The following is a 21,741-nucleotide window of genomic DNA, read 5'->3' on the forward strand; positions in this document are numbered from 1 at the left end:
CACAAGCACAAGCCAAGAATACTTAATTATACTTTTAAGTATATCTCGATCAACAAGTATAGGCCAAATATACTTAGACTTTTCTGTCAGTATAAGTCAAGTATACTTAAGTGGAATTTGAAGTATATTTCTGAGAAGTACATAAAGTATATTTCTGAGAAGTATATAAAAAGTAGACTGAAAGTATACTTTCTTATTTTTAGTTTAAAATAAGTATACTAATAGCACACTTGAATAAACTTCTTTTTCGTAAGGGAAATGATGAAGTTTGATTCTTTGTTTTGAGGTGATGGGGGGGCGTTTACAGGTTTGCATTCCTTCATGTGGACGATTAGCATTATAATCACTTGTGCACGCGTGGGTGGGGTCACATTAGAGATAATGAGCAGAGCATGAGAAACTGTACCTCTCGTTGGTTTCATACAGATGACTTAGAGAATATTTGTTTTTATGAATTGTATCATTTTGTTACAGGATAACTAAAGAAATCTAGGTGAGGACTCAATTGCAAAAGAATAGTGATTTATTTAATAAAAGAAACATAAAGTAAAACAAAAACCCACAAGGGGGAAAAACTTAATATAAAACAAAACAACAACTTCAAAAACAAACATACCGGAGGGTCACGGGAAAACAGGAGACGTATACAAGACAACGATCCGACACAGACTGCAAACACAAAGGAACTTATAAAAGGGACAAATCAGGCAGGTGATGAGGGAACAACAGGTGGGGCAAATGAAACCAATAATGAGATAACAAGGAGGGTTGGGATCAAGACAGAGACAGGAACACAAAACACCACATGTGCTACACGAGACAGGACAGACATGTGACACATTTAAAAATAGTTAAAAATCATAGATCCAGGATCGGCTGTAACTCGCCATCTTTTTTTGGAACAAGGAAGTATGTGGAGGAACTTTTGTAATGGCTCCTTTCTCCAATAGTGAACGAATTTCTAGAGAAAGGGCCATTGAACTGGTTAAATCCACCGACGTCGAAACTGCAGGTTGTATCCCCTGCTCAAATTTGCCACAACCCAGGGGTCGGACACTGAACTCCTACAGTAATTTAGATGTTGAACAGAGAAGTGACGAACTACCGGCCCAAGATCATGAGGGTGTATGTTCTCTGCCTTTAGTTCCTGCGAGGGGGCATTTACATGGCCCACCCTGAGGTTGACTGTGAAATGGCTGATGACCCTGGGCCATTTTATGTCGTGGTGGTGTCTGAAGTTGGGAAGCCATGTGGTGACGTAATTGCTGCTCCGAAATCAGGTAGCGCAGTTGAGCTGGAGCTGGAGCTGGTGGCATCCTAAAAGAAGGTGCCCGTGGTGTCTGAGTTAGCTGTTGCATGGCTTCTGACAGTTTAATTCTTTTCTCTAATACCTCAGAGACATTGGGCCCAAAAAGATGTCCCATTACAATTTGTAGTTCTCTCAGGGTCTTTTTACAATCTTCAGGTAACTGTGCCTGTGCAAGCCATACTGCTGGGCTGTTAGGAGGGTTGCTGATAGTGTCCCAAGCTCACAAGTCACATGACCCATAGCCAATAGAGTAGTTTGTAGGAACTGAGGCACAGAAGGGTCCATATTTGAGGGCCAAGTCAATTAAAGTCAAGAGGCAGCTGGTATATGGTATTCTTTGTTTGAGTTATAAAAGCTAATGACTCATATGCCTTCTTCAATAATATGTCAGTTCATCCACATTGTGCACTTGGGCAGCGTTACATAACCTCTTAGTGCTTCATCAGGAAATACCACCAATGCTGCTACTTCTCTCGGGCTCCTGCCCCACTTTTATTTAATTTACACCACTGCTTTACCTTCAATGTAAAATTCAAAGGGGACTTTATTCAAAGGGGACATATCATGCTTAATCCACTTTTTTAGCCCTTAAATGCATTTTGTTGTATATTTGGAGTGTTTAGAAGTACAGAAAAGTTGAAATTATTCTCTTCAGGTGCTTCGTTGATATCTTTATATTCTGTTTTGGCCTTATTTTTCAACTTGTTCAGATTTTTCTGTTATCTATGACGTTTTGTGAACTATTACGTCACAGTATTTGCAGCGGAACTGCCAAATAAGGACATTGACTTCCAGCCCAACACTTCGAGCAATCCGCCATTTTTATTTCTCGCTGCAATTTTGTAGTCCAAGCTAAAAGATGCAGAAGTTACGAGAGGGTAAGTTAAAATGTTCGGTTGTTGGATGTAGTAACCCACACGCTTCATTACACCGTCTAATGTAGATTGTGACAGGGTGCATGTTTAACTGAAAGAACAAGCAGAGAGAGAGAGACCCGGTCGCGCGCACGCACTCTCTCTCTCTTCGGAGCCAGGCGAAAGTGTAAACAAGACACCGTCTCCAAACTAGACGCTGTCTTGCTCTCTCTCCCTCGCACATATTAATCAAAATAAATCGACACGGTGGTAAAAGGTCGGAAGACCAAAGTTTCATGTGTAAATACAGTAACACACCATTGCGATACATCCATATGAAGACGTTGTTCTGCAGGTTCGTCGTCTTCATTTTCATCTCGCTCCGGCTCCGACTCTGGCTCGAACATGTAAGGCTGGCTGGACAAGTCTTCCGTTGTTGACATTTTGTTAATAACGTGTGAATAAAAAGTTTCTGTGCCGCTAGATAATCGTATCTCGGCTATCAAACTACTGAAATGGCCGAACGGGGTGGAGTTGAACCTCTGCATCCTGGAGAGGGGGCGGGGTATGAAGTGTCTCAATTGTATTTAAAGAGACCGCACCAAAACGAGTTGCTCTCAGACGCACATCAGAAAAGGGGTAGAAAAGGGGCCTGTGGAGCTATAATAATGAGGAATTCAGACCCAAGCATTGCAGTTCCGCTTTATATAGACTACAAATGTATGATTTATATGTAAAAAGGAACGATTTAAAAGCATGATATGTCTCCTTTAACGTACTGCTTTAAAGGGATAGTTCGGCCAAAAATGATATTAAACCCATGATTTACTCACCCTCAAGCCGTTCGAGATGCATATGTCAATCATTTTTCAGACAAACACATTTTCAGTTATTTTAGAAAATGTCTTAGATCTTTCAGTGGTTATAATGTCAAGTTATGGGGTCCACCTCCTTCAAGTCCCAAAAATGTGCATGCATTCTTCACAAAAGTAATCCATCCGGCTCCAGGGGGATAAACGAAGGCCTTCTGAGGGTAATCCGTGCTGTTTTGTCGTAAAAATATACATATTTAAAACTTTATAAATGAAAATAACTGGCTTCCGGCAACGGTCGACGCGTGTTCATGGATGGATGGATGCCGGCGTATGACGTAGGACGTAGCGTAGGAAGCGACGTGACGTAGAACGAACGTGACAGCGCAGCCAGAGAGCGGAGCAAAACAAAACTCCACTCAGGATTTCCATGAAGAGTTATTTGATTTAGCTATACTTAAGTTTTTTATTAGGCTTAAAATGGTTCGGGCCTGCATCTGTTTTGCTCCGCTCTCTGGCTGCGCTGTCGCGTTCGTTCTACATCACGACGCTTCCTACGCTACGTCCTACGTCATACGCCGGCATCCATCTCCCGTGAACACGCGTCGACCGTTGCCGGAAGCCAGTTATTTTCATTTATAAAGTTTTAAATATGTATATTTTTACGACGGTGGACCCCATAACTTGACATTATAACCACTGAAAGATCTAAGACATTTTCTAAAATAACTGAAAATGTGTTCGTCTGAAAAATGATTGACATATGCATCTTGAACGGCTTGAGGGTGAGTAAATCATGGGTTTAATATCATTTTTGGCCGAACTATCCCTTTAAACTCATTTGGCAACATGTTCCAGAATTGGGAGCCCTTTACAGAAAAGGCTCTTTGCCCTTGTGTAGTTCTACGGAAATCAATCCAACAATTCCTACCTGCTGTACTCCTGGTGATTCTACTTGTATCATCCTGTCTCTTTATCAATTTAGTAATGCTTAGTAGAAGAATAAATATATAGTGTTAGTTGTACACCGCATGGAGTGTGTTGTAAAAGGGTGGAAACACCACAACGTCCTGTTAGTACCGTAGGAACTCAAACAGTGAAAAACATGAGCCCGGAAAAAAACAATTGGTAGATACAATTTTTTGGTTAGGACTGAAATATTTATGACAAACACTCAAACACGTAATCACACATAAAATGAATCAAAAACTGCCCTTCAGATAGCACCGCGTGGCATACAACAACCTACATAACAGTAATTATGCAATAAAAAGTAATCATGAGCGAGAAAGCGAAAGAGGCTGGGCACCGAGCTACTGTCATGATGTGAGTTTGTTATACTCTTGACCTATCTGGCTGGCGCTGTGCTTAGCACCGCCTCTGGCGGTCAGGAGGAATGAAACTGTTCTCTTTGGGGGTCATAGTGGACTAAGGCTTCTGCTAACTGAATAATTTATTTTGCCTGTTCAAATGTATCCTCTTGTTCAACACTCCATTTGCACTTATAATTAGAAATGTGAAGAAATTTTGGCAGAACCTTCTGCTCTCCAGTGTCCACCTTGTGTCCTTGAACATTTCCTCCATTCCCATTAATGCTTTTCGCTTCAGTCGTAGCTCGGCTCTTGGCAGAGTCTTGGCAGTACTGTGGTAAGAGTCTGGAGATGCTTGTGGTCAACTTGTAGTACCCACATAGTCTCACTGAATTGTCAGGCTTTAGTATGGGTACTATGGGTGCGGAGTTATTCATTGGCTCTATTATCATAGTTTTGAAATCAGAGTTGTGAACAACTTACAATATGTTCCTCACTTCATCTGTGAGTCTTTTTTTCTGTGTCCCATGTACTGTGTGTTATGTGCTCTTTGCACTTTTCCTTATTTGTCTGTCTTGTGCATGTGCTCCCCCTTTAAACTCTATATTTGACTTGTATACACTCAGTATGTATTTTTGACACATTTATGTTATTTTATTTTTACTTAATGAGTGACACGCGCACTACTGCTGCTGCTCAGCCCTACATCTGTAGCATGTTTTGCTTTGACCCCCTCTTTGCTTATAGCTTGGGCCAGGTTAAACCACAGTTTGTGCGTCTTCATGGCACTTGGGTATCTGCATTTTGGGCCTGCAAGTCCCTCACATTCTTGTTGACTGTCTCTATTGCTCTGTTTCTTACAATGACCTGTGGTCACTGTGGTCGTTGGATATTCCACAGACCAGCCTCTTTCTCTGTGCATTTCTGTTGATGTGTTTCCATAATTGCAGTTTCCTTAGCATTTTTTCTTAACATATACTGTATATCCTTATATATATATATATATATATATATATATATATATATATATATATATATATATATATATATATATACAGTACCAGTCAAAAGTTTGGAAACATTACTATTTTTAATGTTTTTGAAAGAAGTCTCTTATGCTCATCAAGCCTGCAGTTAAAAAAAAAAAACAAAAAAAAAAACAGTAATATTATGAAATATTATTACAATTTAAAATAATGGATAATTGATGAGTAAAACGTTAACAGCATTTATTCATAAAAACAGCATTTATTCAAAATAAAAACATTTCTAACAATATAAATCGTTACCATCACCTTTTTATCAATTTAACGCATCCTTGTTGAATTAAAGTACTAATTTCTTTAAAAAAAAAAAGTTATTGTTCCCAAACTTTTGAACGGTAGTGTATATTGTTACAAAAGATTTCTATTCTAAATAAATACAGTTCTTTTTAACTTTTTATTCATCAAATAATCCTGAAAAAAGTATCTCAGGTTATAAAAAAAATATTAAGCAGCACAACTGTTTCCAACATTGATCATAAATCAGCATATTAGAATGATTTCTGAAGGATCATAAGACACCAAAGACTGTAGTACTTGCTGATGAAAATTCAGCTTTGCATCACAAAAATAAATTACATTTTAAAGTATATTAAAAAAGAGAACCATTATTTTAAATTGTAATAATATTTCATAATATTACTGTTTTTTTTTTTTTTTTTTGTTTTTAACTGCAGGCTTGATGAGCATAAGAGACTTCTTTCAAAAACATTAAAAATAGTAATGTTTCCAAACTTTTGACTGGTACTGTATATATATATGAATTCTAACTAACAAAAGTGATTTCTGTCTTGCTGCATCAGTAATATTTATTTGACTCGATGTTGAATGGCATCTTGCTGCCTACCATGCTAGCCATCTTCTTTCTCTTTCTTAAAATCTTGACTTCACAATCAGTAAAGTTAATCTTTCTTCTCTAGAGACCTCCTCAGTCTTTCCTTTTTTTTTCCTTGGTGGCATTTATATAATGATTTGAGGTTTCAGTCAGGATGTTCACTGAGAAGCTATCCCTTGCAAAAATATAGTGTTCTGACAAACTCCTGTGGCAAACTTATGGTGAACATTGACACAAATTCATATTTTTTTTACATGTGAGCTTTGTGGCGAACAGTGTGCAGCAACTTTGCGGCTGACAGTTGTGGCAAGTCTATGGTGAATATGAGTGTAATACAAGTGCTTCTACTTTTTGGTGTAGATTCAAAGTATTTTTTATACCATTGAAGGTTTGAATATATAAAACAATTATCTCTTAACAAATACATATTCAAAAACAACAACACTATGTGCAATACTTCTAAAAATATTTGTCTTCAACATAAAATATAATTAAAATTAAAAGCAGTGGTTAGCTCTAATTCAATACATAATATTAAATAACCAAGATAAACAATCAATATTACATTTTATCAATATATATATATATATATATATATATAGATAGATAGATAGATAGATAGATAGATAGATTAAATGTAATATTGATTGTTTATCATATATATATATATATATATATATATATATATATATATATATATATATATATATACATACATATATATATTTAAAAAAAACAATATTATCATAACCTCAACCATTAAACACTATAAATTCATTCATTTACTTGTTTTTTATTCACATATTAAGCATGACTACTCCCCTACAGGTACGGGTTCACTTCTTTGTTGAAATCTGCATCTTTCATTTTCAGATGATCTGAAAATGAATTGAAAAAGAGAGTGAAACTAAACTGTATAATGGGGTGACGGAACATTAAGCATGTGTTATTCATTTCATTGCTCACTTTATTAATTTTAACTTAAATGCTGTTGATGTCTTGCCATACAGATCACATGATTCTTAAAGTCCCTCCATGAGTTTGTGAATGGTGAAGCCTGGGCCTTCATGCTGGAACCTCTCAAGAGTTGTTACAAGCCATGTTTTTAAGACTGCCAATGACTTCAGTATCAGGGGCAGGCTTCATTCTCTTTCAGGATCAACTGGTAAATAAATGAGTTTCTAAACAATCTATATATACAGCTGATACAGAATATGAGCATGAATATTCATCTAATCACATCTAACATTCTCAGCAGGCCGCATATTTACAGTCACTGAAATGAAAACCTCACTTACATAAGTAAATATAAAGTATGGGAGAAAAGAGGGACACAGATTAAATATGACTCACAAGTGAGATAGATAGATAGATAGATAGATAGATAGATAGATAGATAGATAGATAGATAGATAGATAGATAGATAGATAGATAGATAGATAGATAGATAGATGTTTCTTAACTAATTTGCTGTTTTGAATAAAAAAATCACTTACATAATTCATCTAGATCTGAAGAACTGTCACATTAGCAGAACTTCAGTCATATCTATTGACATAAAGTTCATGTTATTTTCATATTTTTGTCATTGATATAATGTGTTATATAGTATAATTGCCTCACCTCAGAGAAACTCACTGCTTTTAGGTTGCTGCAGATTTGCCGCAAAGTACCCATAAGTTAGCCGCAAAGAAATGTTTTTGCAAGGGACATGCTATTTTTACTGTAAATAGTGTTACAGTATAAATAGTGGTAAATGCTGTTTGCACCAAACATACATAGTAACAAACATCTTGTTTGCATTAAATACAAATAGTGACATGCCATTCACATAAAGTGTTATTAGAAGTAACTGAATATATGTACTCAGGGCAAATAGTGGGCAGAGGTAGTGAAATTAGCCATAGCATATTTGCACATGTCTTGTAGAACACAGATTAGATTATCTTTACAAAGCACTTTTATAGTGTGAATTGGTACAGTAAGAGTAAATGATTGTATATTGAACTTTTAATTCTATGATCACATTTAATGCATTTTTTTTCTTTTCTTTTCCTGCAGTGTGCAAGTTGTCCTGCCATAAGAAATGTGAGGTAAAGGTAAATCATGGACATATTTTTTATATGTTTCTTTCTTTTCTTACTTTTAAAAGAGGACTTTTACAAAAGGATATCTTTGTATTCTCTTTTATATCTGTGTATCATGCTAGATTTTGACACACAATATTTTATTGGTGTGTTTTATTTAATTGACCTTTATTGACTTCTGTGTACATGTGTGTTAAAATCACCTTACTTTGCAGTGCCAAACGTATGAAACAATGCAGTGTTTACACCTAGAAGCTTAACTACAGACAACCAACAAGAAATTGAACAGAATGTGCCTCATATCATAGCTTCATACAGTCACATTCATTCATAAAAGCTGTATGTGTTTTAAAACACCAATCAGGATTTACGTGTCAAAATTTTTACTTACCAATACGAAAGCTCAAAATAAGCTGGTTATTTAAACCACTCGCACACTGTATTTATCTGAGCATGGCTGCTGATACCACAAATGTGCAAATAAGAAATTTAACTGAGGGTTTAAGAATGTAAAGTGTAAAAAAACATCAGATTATAAGTACCCAGGATTAATTGTTAAATCCCATGTTAAGTATGAGCAGAAAACATGATACAAGATGACCCAGGAACCCTGGATGTGCAAAGCCCTAAAGTTACACTGTCATCTGCGTGTGGTAACATACCTAATAACCTAATAACGTGTGGGACCTCCTTTAGCCCACAAAACGAGCCACGCAGCGAGGCATTGATTCAACGAGTTGGCAATAGGTCTCCTGGGGTATCTGGTACCATAATGTCAACAGCAGGTCCTCTAGTTCCCGTTCATTGCAGAGTTGTGGTGATGTAGTGAAAGCCATCTTTTTCAAGTTGAACCACAAATGTTCGATTGAGTTCATGTCAGGTGAATTTGGATGCCAAGGCATTAACAGTGGTTCCTCAAACCACTCCTTGACGAGTCTGGCAGAGTGGCATGGCACATTATCCTGTTGGTAATAGCCATCACTGGCTGGGAAAACAGTTTACATGAATGGGTGAACTTGGTCCACAACGGTGGTCAGATACCAGACAGCTGGCAGGGATTGTGCTATTGGGATAATGGGGCCTAAAGTATCCCAAGAAAACATCTTCTGCTCAACAGTGCCATCCAGGTGCCTGCAAAGCGCAACAGTCTTTGCTCACCTCTGGCGTCAGTGAGCTGCAGACGACACACGGCTGGATGACGCTTTGTCGTTTGGCCATCCATGCACCACATTTGATATGTACTTATTACTTATTATTACCCCCAATGCACGCCGTTTCTGAGTTTGAAGTTCCGAGGTGCCATGCAATCACAATTTGTCCTTTATGAAACTCAAATTGCAGCTTTTCCCATTCTGGCACCGAACACTCGGCCAGCATTTACTTTAATTGCAAGTGCCTCACTGAAAGCCATATATTTATATATATATATATATATATATTTTAAAGAAAAGGTGAGACAAGTTGAAATACATTTTTGTGATAATCAACATAATGGCAAAAAATACAAATTATTTGCTGCTATAATCTCATTTTTACAAGTTTTATTAGCATGTTTATAAAGTTAGCTTATTGCATTGCAAAAATACAAAAATACAACTTCAAAATAATAAGGTAGACAGAATACAGTTTTAACTGAGGCCAAACTGCAGTTGTAATCAAAATTATTCAACCCCTATTGCAAATCAGGTTTATTGGCAAAATGTATATAATTTCATCTGTTTGCAATGAACAAATCAAACAAAAGTAATTGAAATAACTCAACACAATAAATGTTTCAAGTGGTTTCCCTAAATTCAACTGAAAATGCAACTTTTAATGACTCCATTCTCCAATGACGCCCAAGCTTCAGCTTCCTCACCGTCCATGATGTATTCTCCTAGGATTTCCTGATATACAAAAATGAATCCATCTTGCCTACCACATGCTGCAAGTTTCCAGAGCCAGAGGATGCAAAGCAGCCCCAGAGCATCACCGAGCCACCAACATACTTAACTGAAGACATAGCATATGCTTCATTCTTCTATTCTTGCAGACATACCGCTGATCCATAGGGTAGAAAAGTTCCAGTTTTGCTTCATCGCTCCACAGAACAGAATCCCAAAAGTTCTGTGGCTTATTTATATGATTTTGAGCACTTTTCCTGTGCTTTTGGGTCATCAGTGGTGTACGTCTTGGAGTTGGCTTGGAAACTATCTGCGTTTCATACATGCCATACTGTGCAAGCTGAAACCTCAGTGCCTGTTGCCACAAAGTCTTGTTGCAGGTCTTTTGCAGTCACTCAAGGGTTTTTCTGAACCTACCTTCTAAGAAATCTGGTTACAGTCGTTGATAGCTTCCTTTTTATGCTCCATCCAGGTAGTGTAACCACTGTTCTTTCAACTTTGAACTTGCACACTATGCTTCCAACAGTGTCTCTAGGAACATTTAGTGCCTTCCCTATCTTTTTGTATCCTGTTGCTTGTTTGTGAAGGGCAATTATATCCTTCTATTAACTTTTTGGACCATTCTTTTGATTCTTTTCAAACAGAAAATTATGACCCCTTTTTTTTTCTTATCCTCTGTGATGTGTATGCGTGTGTTTCATGTTCAAATGCCCAGTCTCTCAGGAGCCTTAAGGCCTGTTCACACCGGAACGAATTTCGCGCACGATATTCGCCGACGTTTAACGCCTCGTGACTACAAAGGGCGCCAATGTGAGTGTGCACACCGACGCGAAAAACGCCACGCGTAAAAGCATCATTTTTAAAAAACCGCCTCGGGTTCGTTTTTTTGGTTTGACGCGCTGCATCAAAAACTGTCCGACCAATGAGATGGGCGCTTTTGCTCACGTGTCTGGAGCTTCTGAAGTTACAGTAAAACACAACTTGGGGGCGCTCAAACACAAAACGGTCTTGCCGAGCACACATACGTAACGGCGAAGAAGATATACGCCAAGTAGCGTCTACACTGCCGGGAAGAAATAAGACGAGGAAGATGCAAGGCAATATGAATGTAGAGCTGCTGGTCTCGTTGGTGTCGGAACATAAAGAACTATATGACAAACGCGACAGCGACTACAAAAATCTTGATAAAAGAGAACTGTTATGGAGTGGTATTGCACCTTGTGTACCCATAGATATCATATAATAAAGACATGTGTGTATTTCTGTTTTACATTAAGCGCCATCTAATGTCAGGGAATGAATTTGCATGTTCACTCGGCTCATCGTCAGCGAAAATCGCTTGGGTGTGAACACAAAAAACGCGTTGAAAAACGCTGGCAAATAACGCACGCCGATATTCGTCCCGGTGTGTAGGGTGCTTAAGACAGTCTCCCTGACCTAGTCATTGTCATGTCACCTGGAGGCACTAGAACTTCCCTGAGGTGTGAACGGTTGCGTCGCAGCCATCCTCCCTCCAGGGTCTCTACCTTGTATGAGCGTGGTGTAGGTGCCGGACTAACAACAGTCTCTCTTGTGCATGTGGGTTTGATCCACATGTGCTGTCCAGGCTGGAGAGGTTGTAAGGTTTGAGTACGGTGTCTCCGGTTGAACATTCGTTGCTGTTTCAGTTTCAACACTGTATCCTTTTCTCTGAACCTCTCAAGATCGGGCCACTGTGGTTGTAACTGCTCCGGTGACACGGGGACTGGTGTTCTGATTCTCCTCCCCATCAGTAGTTGTCCTGGGGAGCTGCCGTGCACCAATGGAGTGGCCCTGTACACCAGCAGATCTTTGTGGAAATCTCCCTCTTTCACTAAAAGAGACAGTTCTGACGGCCCGTTCAGCCTCCCCATTGCTGCAGGGGTGTCCGTGTAAAGCACTTCTGGGCATCCATATCTGGCAAACACAGCTTTAAGTCTTGCAATTGTCTGTTTTGCTGATGTGATGCCAGGTAGGGACAAACTTCAATATAGCGAGAGATGTAGTCTATAATGACTAAATAGTTCCCATTCTGCCATTGGAAGAGATCAGCTGCAACCCTCTGCCATGGTCTGCTTGGGAGTTCTGTTGTGAGCAGAGGCTCGACTGGTGTTTGAGCTTCGTGTGCGCAAATCTCACATCTCTCGACCATTTGCTTTACAGCAAACGTGATGTCTGGCTACCAGACTGATTCTCTGGCCCTTGTTTTGGCATTTGTTGATACTTTGATGTCCCTGGTGCAGTCTCTGCAGGATGTCAGGTCTCATGCACTCAGGGATTATAAGTCTCTCTCCTTTCATGAGCAGTTCTCTTCCTTCATGCAAAACTGACCTATTGGGCCAGTAGGGTAGCAGCTGCTCATGCACATCTCGTATGTGTCCCTGCCATCCATTTGCAATGTATCGGCTGAGACGTTTGCTGGTGTTATCTGAGGTTTGTGCACTCTTAATCTGTTCCAGCTTTGTCAGTGTGGCTGGCAGGCTTTCTACTACGCTGTCCAGGTAAGCTTTGCATTCTCTTTCCAGGTCTTGCTCCGCCTCTGTAGCTGCGGCTGGAAGAGGCGCTCTGGACAGGGTGTCAGCTGTTATCAGATTTTTACCTGGGACATGGATGATGTCGAAGTTGAATCGGAGCATCCTGAGTTTGAATCTGATAATCCTCGACGGGAGGTCATCTAGTGCTCTGGACTTCAGGAGTATTATGAGTGGCTTGTGATCAGTTTTTATTGTAAAGTCCAGTCCACTCAAGTATCCTCGCAAGTGCTCACATGCCCAGGTCACAGCCAAAGCCTCCTTTTCTATCTGGGCATATCCTGATTCTGCTTTGTTCAGACTTCTAGAAATGAAGACGACAGGTCTCCACTCTCCATCTGTCTGTTTTTGTGTCAGGACACCTCCAAGTCCATATGAAGAAGCATCCGCCGATACCATAGTTTCGTGATTTGAGCTATACTGGGCTAACACAGTCTCTGATCCCAATTGTTTTTTTGTCTCCAGGAACGCTTTCTGTTGGGGTGCTCCCCATGTCCAACTGTTCTCTGTCTTCAGCAGGTCATGAATGGGCTTTGTCAGATCTGGCAGGCGTGGCAAAAATTTGCCTACAAAGTTCACCATGCCCATGAAACGGCGAACATCCGCCACATCCTTTGGCTCTGGCATCTCCAGGATTGCCTTTATTTTATCCGGGTCTGCTCTGATGCCCTGAGAATTTATGACATGACCCAGGAAACGGATCTCTGTCAGGGCAAACTGGCATTTCTCATTCAGAGTGAGCCCAGCCTTTCTGACTTTCTGTAGCACCCTGTGCAGCCTGTCGTCGTGCTCCGCCCGGTCTCTTCCTATAACCAGGACATCATCAGCGTGACATAGGACTCCGTCAACGGCATCAATCAGCTGAGAAATCCTCTTTTGGAAGTGTTCGGGCGCCGATTATATACCAAAAGGTAACCTTTTGAAGTAGTAGCGGCCCTCTGATGTGATGAATGTGGTCAACAGCATTGAGTCTTTGTGGAGTGGTACCTGCCAGAAGCCTGATGTCGCGTCGAGCTTTGTGAAGACTCTGGCTCCTTCCAGCTTGGCCAGTGTCTCATTCACTGCCGGTAAGATGTGTCTCTCTCTGATGACGCTCTCGTTCAGATGGGTTAAGTCCACGCAAATGCAAATTTTCCCTGACGTTTTCACTATAGGGACCATACCCGCACACCATTCAATCGGTTCTTCAACACGGGCTATGACCCCCATCTTCTCCATCCGGTCTAGTTCCTCTTTGACTTTGACATCGGAGAGGGATGGCCGAGAGGGCATAGGGTGCCGCGTTGTCTCTCAGCTTAATTTTATACTCCCCCTTAAGGTTACCCAGCCCTTTAAATACCTCTGGGTAAGTTGAGCGGAAGTGTTTTTCTGCGTCGTCAATGCTATTGAGCTGAGGGATCATCTGTAGTCTGCTGATAGCTGGGAGCCCCAATAAGGGTGTGGTCAGGTCCTTCACAATGAACACCTGCTCCTCAATCTTTCTGTCCCCTCTCTGAATGGCCGTATACACTTGCCCTTTTACATCCAGAGGTTGGTTGGCGGGGCCCAGCAGGGGGCTGCGCGGCACTGAGTGCATATATATATTTATATATGTATATATTATATATATATATATATATATTATATATATATAAATATATTTATATATATATATATTAGCATTAGTTAAAAGCAGAAGGAACATCAGGTATATATATCTGTCCTTTTAACATTGTAGAGAGAAATGACTCGAAGAAAATGATAAAGTGTTTATGAGGACACAGAAAATGTAACACATAAAAACACATAGATCAACCTAAAATGTATTCTCTACTGCAAGATAAAATTGACCATGGATTGGAAACCATAAAGGTACACTTATTCTTTACCAGACTCAAGTTGCACAAATAAGCAGTGCCACCAGGAATATGCATCTATTTCAGAGATCCTTGGAAAAGAACAATTGAGAGATAAATATTTTAGGTGTTGGTAGAAGTATATTGTTTGTATTATGACTTTGTTCTTGTCTTGGTACTTGCATACATTTTGTCAAGTCAATGACAACAGTTTCATGTATTTTTTTAAGTCTCATGCATTTTATTGTTATGTCTTTGATGTGAATTTGTAGTTTCAATTTTGATATTTTTAGGTCAAACTGTTCTTGTCTGACAGTCATATCATGCAGGTCTATGGTCACTGTCTCAAAGAGCATGCACAGAGTCCAAATTAAAACAATTCCCCATCGTCCAAATTAAACAATTCCCCATCGTAAGTACACATTGATGGCCTAAGACACGAAACGAGTGGTTTGTGTGAGAAAACGAACAGTATTTATATCGTTTTTAACTTTTGTAGACAGCCACGTCCGAGTGATCTAAAGGCGCGGGCGCGGGCGCTTCCTATTGTGTGACGTGTGCGCAGACTGGTGCATAGATATATATACACTAGATGTCGCCTCGTTCCAATGAACTGCCGTAGCCAAGGCGGAATCTATTGTATATATCTATGCACCAGTCTGCGCACACGTCACACAATAGGAAGCGCCCGCGCCTTCAGATCATCACTCGGACATCAATGTGTACTTACGATGGGGAATTGTTTAATTTGGACGATGGGGAATTGTTTTAATTTGGACTCTGTGCATGCTCTTTGAGGGGGTGACCATAGACCTCTGTAACAACATTGGCTATCGAATCATTCGTCGTTGGTTTGAATTAACAAATTCAAATACTCTGTGTTGCTAAAAACATTTCTTCCTGAATACAAAAGCTGGTGCACTTTGAACTCGTGAGTGCAAATCAGGCTTTGGCTCCATAAAGACTGGAACCAATTGACTTTTACGACACTAATGTCACCTCAGAGACATTCCAAACCCCCCCTTTCCCCTCTCTGGACCACAGAGAGATAACGAAACTTGAAACCTTCTACACACACACACACACACACACACACACAAACATCCTCCTATAGAAATATAGTTTTAATGTATGTAACTCAGATTTGGGTTTGATCTTCCTGTACGCATGTTTTATTAATTCGTTTGACCATATAATTATGATTTTCTAGAGGTGTGGTTTTGAAATGTATTCTTTAATCAATAGTGTTTTAGTTAGAGAGGGTTCACTAACATTCTCTGGCAATCCCTTCCCCCCTGTGTGGAACTGTGTTTTATTACCTAACGGAATGTTAGCCAGAAGAGCAGAATTAGGTGTTCATCCTAGATATTTTATATGTATAACCATTGAAGAAATATGTAAGCCTGAATGTAATTTCTCTTTTTCATGATTGTTCTTCTCTGTGATGGGTTTTTGTATTCTTGTAAACCGTAAAGGAATAATGTTTCAGATGTGCACCCTTTTTCAATCATAGATATGCCATGTGGATCTTTCTAAAGTCCAATCTTCAATGCCCACTTATCAATGTACACCACATGTTGGGTTCATTTTATTCCTAGGTTGTTAGTTTAACTTTTAAGCTTATTTTTACAGAATAATAATCTATCTCGACGTGTACCTTCGAAACATATCTAATTCGGTATCCACGTAAAGCTCTCCTTGTACTGGAACCAAATGTATGCATCAGGATCTGGTAAAATGTATGATACTATTTTTACCCTCGTTAGAGTATAACTGATCACATAATAACGCTGCCATAAAACATGCAAATTAAACTGGGAACTAAGACAAAGACATTTTTCCCGCTTCAGACCTTTGGACGTTCATTGGTTGTTCACGCGAACAGAGGCGTCAACCCATATTGTCCATAAAAGACCGACTCAGAAAACCTCTCTCTCTCTCATGCCTACGCTCTCTCCTTCCTCCTCCAAAACCCAAGTCCGGACCGGCTTCGGCCTGCTTCTCTTTTCTTTTTATTTATTTCTTTTATGTTTTTCTATAGTCTAGTTTCGTTTTCCTCTTCGCCTCTGTTCATTCACGAGCTGAATGAACTTAGCCTGAACCATTCCCTGCAACTTCACCACAAAGAAAGATAATCTTTGAAGCTCCCGCGCTCGCACGCGCGCCGGAAGACAGCACGCGCACGCCTCCCCTCAGACGACTCGCGCTGCTTTTAAAGACACGCAGAACCCTGCGGTCCTACACACCTCATACAAAGAGAACCATATGCCATGCAAGTATCGATTATTGAATTGAACTTATGATGAGATTTCTTTGTTGTGTCTTAAGGGTTACTGTCTGTGATTTTGCCATAGCCAACTGCGATCTCTGATCGCAGATTTTTGCTTTCACTTCCGATCTCGTCCCGCATCCTTCTCTCTCTCTCATCCACTCTCTCTTAATCCTTTTCTGGCATTCTATCTTTTTCTAACTCTGATCATTTTATTCTCTCTCACTGTTATTCGTTATCTTGTATTGTTTAACTGTATTTTATGTACATAGACATATAATCCGTGTGTATTGTGTAGTTTGATATATTCCTTAGTTCGATGTATTGGTCCAATTATTAAATTCCATATGCCCTTGACTGACTCTGATTTAGTTGCCCATGTTACTTAGTCCCTGAAATGTTCGATCTTAGCTATATGCTTTATCTTGGTAGGCTACGATTTAAGTAACCTAATTTTAGTCTACAGACACCGAGAGTGTCTTTTCAAGGCCTGGAAAAGATACTCTTTCTCGTGTTTGTAAGAAGGATAATTTTCCTTGAGAGTTAATTTAATCTTACGTACAATCTGTTCGCTGGACAAACAGATTGTTTGATAACTAAATTAATTCCATTAAAGTTATCCCATAACTTCGAGCTGAAATAAGAACAATTGATGTATTAATGACGAACCATAACCCGTTATGGTAATCGTTCATATATCAATCTAGTTCAGCTGCGATAAATTAATGTAACTGTAACATACAAAATATTAATCATATTCATGATTAATTATTAAAATTCCCTATAGATCATTTGAGCTAATATTAATATTAATGTACGACCCATTGTTCTTACAGTTTTGGTGGAGAACGCGACGCATTTCAAACTTTGTTTATGAGCAATAGTCAGTTTCAGTCTGTTTATATGGTTATTAATAATTTTTGCGCATTATGAAATTATGAATTTGTGAGTTAAGTCGCTAACGCGAACTCACTCCTAACTGTCCAAGGCAAAAAGCCGAAGTCAGTAGACCTAACGTTACATTTTAACAAATTGCTAAAATATGCCTAGACGATTTTAGCACTGTTAAATGCTACGTACACTGCAGTATTTAATATTACAAATGTCCTGTTAAGAGATGAAGAAATATCTCTGCAGTTGATACATTTCTAATATTTGTTTTAAATCGCTGTGAACGAAGAATTCTCACGTGCGTACTACCGGTATTAATAAATATGTTTTCTAAGCGAGATTCCTTATTAAACATAGGCCTTGCATGCATGCTATATCGTTATTGAATTCGTGGTTAGTCCAGTGATATTCAACAAAACGGTAAACTCCTGGTTAACATTGACCTAGCTAATCAATCGAAAACCTAAATACACAAATCATAAAGTGCTATTTTGATAAATGTGTAATATGGGAGTCTAGCAACAGACGGAAAATTCCTGTTGCCCACATTTGAGTATTTGCGGCAAAGAAACCCCGCCATACTCTCCTGTGCAGTATTAATAGCACCAAAAGGTCCGCCGAGACCTCTGTCCTATTTGTGAGTGTTGCAGAAATCAGCGCGTGACGCGAGCTGAAAAGCTCTTAGCGTTTGAATCACATTGAAGTTGTGTAATTCCATTTACTAAACGCCAGAGGGCGTAAGTGTTTAGCAGCCTCAAATTACCCCTTTTGCCCCCTGATTTCCGCCTGCATGAGCGCAACAACGCCATCGCGTGGCCAGTTATCAGATAACGCTCTCTTCACGGCTGAATTCATTTCCCTGTGAATTAATGTTTAAACTCTAAATAACTATTCGCATTTATAGCTTTGCTCGTGCGTTTATTATTTTGTGTTAGACAATTTTCCTGCTTTTGGACTGATACATTTACTCTGAGTTTGGTTCAAACAAGATTTGGATTAAAACTCAGATTAAATCTCAGCCATTCCCTTAGAGGAAACAACGGCACCTAGTGGCCGCCACCCGCGAGGTCGGTTCACTCAGCTCGCGTTTCTCTCTTTTCAAATCCTGTCATGAATTGTTTTATTTCTACTTTTCTCTTTTGATTATTTTTATAGTTATTAATGATACTTCACTGTTATCGTTAATTTATTATAGGATATGATTATGAGCTCCCTTTTTAGACTTTCTTTACATGCTCATTTAAATTTTATTTAAACTAGTTTTGAATTTCAAATTTAAATTGAGTTTCTATTTCAGCCACTGATATTCACTTGGAGGAAACAGCACCATCGTGTGGCCTTGTGGATACTAAGTCGGCATCACTATTTTCCTCCCTTCACTCTTTTATATCGTCTTTCTCTCCTGATTATTTTTATAAATAGGACTGATACTTTAGTGTATCTGGATTATTATAGGATATCATTCCGATTTTTTTTTTTTTGTTGTTTGTTTTTTTTTTTTTTCAGTTTTGAATTTTTAATTTGAATTAAGTTTTCGATTTGCCAGGTTGAGCACAGAGAGGGAGCACGCCCCCTTGTGGTGAAAACCCACTACTGCGGCCTGCCTCTTCTCCTGGGTTCATCCTGCCATTTCATTTTGAATTTGATTTTGAATTTTTTTTTTTTTTTTTTTTTCCTCCCTCTTTCGGGTTAGGGCATTTTGATAATTAACATTATCATAACTTCCTATTGTTTTATCATTATTTAGTAAAACCTTTGACTCTCCTTTCTACATACATAACTACTCAATTGGTTTTAAACAAGCAAGCCTTAATTCACTTTAAGTTTCCCTTGTTCATCCTTCTGTGTATTTATTGTAGTACTCCCTTTGTGATCTGACAGCCATCTCTGCTTGGTCTCCGGCAAGCGAGCTCACCTGTCCGACGCTACCTGACACTGGCCGTGTGTCTCGGACTCTTCCGAATCTCGTACCTCCGGTTGTGGCACGCCACCCCGACATCAGCAATTTGGCCCGCCAAAAGGTTAAGTCAACGTCAGCGACACACAAGGCAATTTTGAGACAATCACTCGAACTGGGGTCTGCTGAAAGGACCACTCCGAAAGGAGAGTTCCGAGGAAAACTCAATCTTTCCGTGCCGTCTGATGATTGACACCTTGGCGTTGCCACTTTGTGTTTAAAGTCGCAAGTGGTTTGAGTGGGCACACCGTGGTACCGAGAGACGAGGTTGCCCGGGAGCACTGCGGTCAAGTGTTGGAGAACTGTCGGAGAGGTTGACCGAGCCACTGGTTTCCACCTGAGTGGCCTCAATTCACATCAGGTAAACTAAATGTGATAAAACCCATTCTCTTAGTATAAGCCCCAGAATATTAGATATTCCCCCGGATATATTTTAAGTGTTTTGACCCACCTTTCCTCTCCAAGCCACACCCTCTTCCTAGGCTTCCTGCCCCGATAGCCCCACTCACCTGTTGGCCCTATCCTAAACCCTAGCAGTGGTAATAGCTTAGGTCTCGTTACCCTCTCTAACACGTACCGTGTTACTGTTCTGTTTCATTTAATTCCAGACCTAGTCATCACTAGTGTTTTGTTTCACTTTGATCTTTTCTATCCTTTGTTTTGTTGTGATTTGTTTCTTTCAGTTCACCTAAAGACAGTAACCTGTGAGAGCCACCAAAGAAAACTGAATAAGTAGAGCGACAACCAGAGCCGGCGTCACAACACGTGACCCGCCAGGCTACTGCCTGCCAAAATCTCTAGTTCGGGTCCTTCGACCCAAGTCAATTGGCTCCGCTAACTGTCTAACTGTGCATCAGTTAGCCCAAAATTCTCATAAACGGCATAGCCCGTATGAGTATAGCTCTTTAACCTTAGAACAAACTTGCATTGGTCTCTTTGTGTGTGTGCTGTGCTTCTCTCGCCTACAGTGAAGCCAATATGTCCCGTGCATCCAGTCCCGCGGTCCGTCGGGAGCACTTAGCGACATGGCTGGAAGCGACAACGAGCACCTTCCTGCCCAAGGAAGCCAGTGACCTGCAGCATCTGAACCAAACGCAGCTGGACACTGAGCTGGACCAGCTGATGGCACAGGATCCTAGCCAGAGTTACACCCACAAAGAACTCGCCAGGATCACCGGGACCCTAGCTCACCTCCTCGTCGCCCAGGCACAGCTCAGCGAACGGAGCAACATCGACCTGGAGCAGCAAGCCGCAACGCTAAAGCTTCAAGCGGATGAGGCCTGGAAGGACCAGGCCCGGACCCAGAGTCGTCTAGATCAGCTCCTCCTCGAGACCCAGAACCAGCGCGAGAAAGAGGACGCCACAGATCCAGAACTACAGAAAGAAGTAGAAAGACTTCGAAATGCCCTGCAAGATCTGCGCCTCGACACCGACCAAAGAGAACAGTTGGAGAGAGAAACCAGAAAAGAACTCGACGAAAAACTCCAACAAAGTGACGCTCTCCTAGAGAGAGCCGAGACTGAACTAAAAGAAGCAGAAGCAAAAGCCAGGGCCTGCGAAAAACATTTGCAAACGGCCCGAGCTAAAATCAGCGAGCTTACTCTGCAGAAACACGATCTCAAAGACGAGCTTGACATTGTTCACAGAGAGCTGAAACATTCTTACAGACTGCAGAGTAGCTGGAACGGAGAAACACACATCACAGAGTTTCTCCCGGCCCGCCACTCCAATTCTTTCAGCCAAGAACCCAGAGCTGAAAAGGTAGATGTAAGCCCACGGCTCAAGACATCACCAGCCAGCTTTCCAGAACACCTGTCAGCAGCAAAAGGGGGAGGACCCCTTCAGACAACCCATGCCACTAACCACGGCACGACCCCCCGAGAACTTGACAAGCTAGCTCGAAACATTCCTATGTTCGATCCAGATTCTGCAGAAGGTCGTGACGTTCATGCTTATTTAAAAGACATCGACTTTCACTTGCAAACTGTCGCCAACATGACAGCTTGGGACAATTTGTATCTGTTAAGAATAACGGCTAGCAGTGATGTTCGTAGCTTCCTAGACCGTCAACCTCAGACTGTCAAAACGGACGTCCAACAATTACGG

General features: G+C 40.2%; 1 protein-coding gene across 7 annotated transcripts in view; it reads left to right on the forward strand.

Annotated features, from left to right (window-relative positions):
* Positions 1-21,741, forward strand: part of tns1a (tensin 1a) — a 237,479-nt gene that overhangs the window by 88,065 nt on the left and 127,673 nt on the right. For 4 of the 7 annotated variants that reach the window (XM_079883334.1, XM_079883332.1, XM_079883337.1 and 1 more), the window contains one exon: positions 8,226-8,263. In XM_079883334.1, coding sequence (XP_079739460.1) covers positions 8,226-8,263 — 38 coding nt within the window. Of the gene's footprint in view, positions 1-7,177; positions 7,329-8,225; positions 8,264-21,741 lie in introns of those variants that run through there. The other 3 variants (XM_079883335.1, XM_079883336.1, XM_079883333.1) reach the window with 3 other exon arrangements.

Source organism: Squalius cephalus, assembly GCF_949319135.1.
Source record: "Squalius cephalus genome assembly, chromosome: 10".
Classification (NCBI taxonomy): domain Eukaryota; kingdom Metazoa; phylum Chordata; class Actinopteri; order Cypriniformes; family Leuciscidae; genus Squalius; species Squalius cephalus.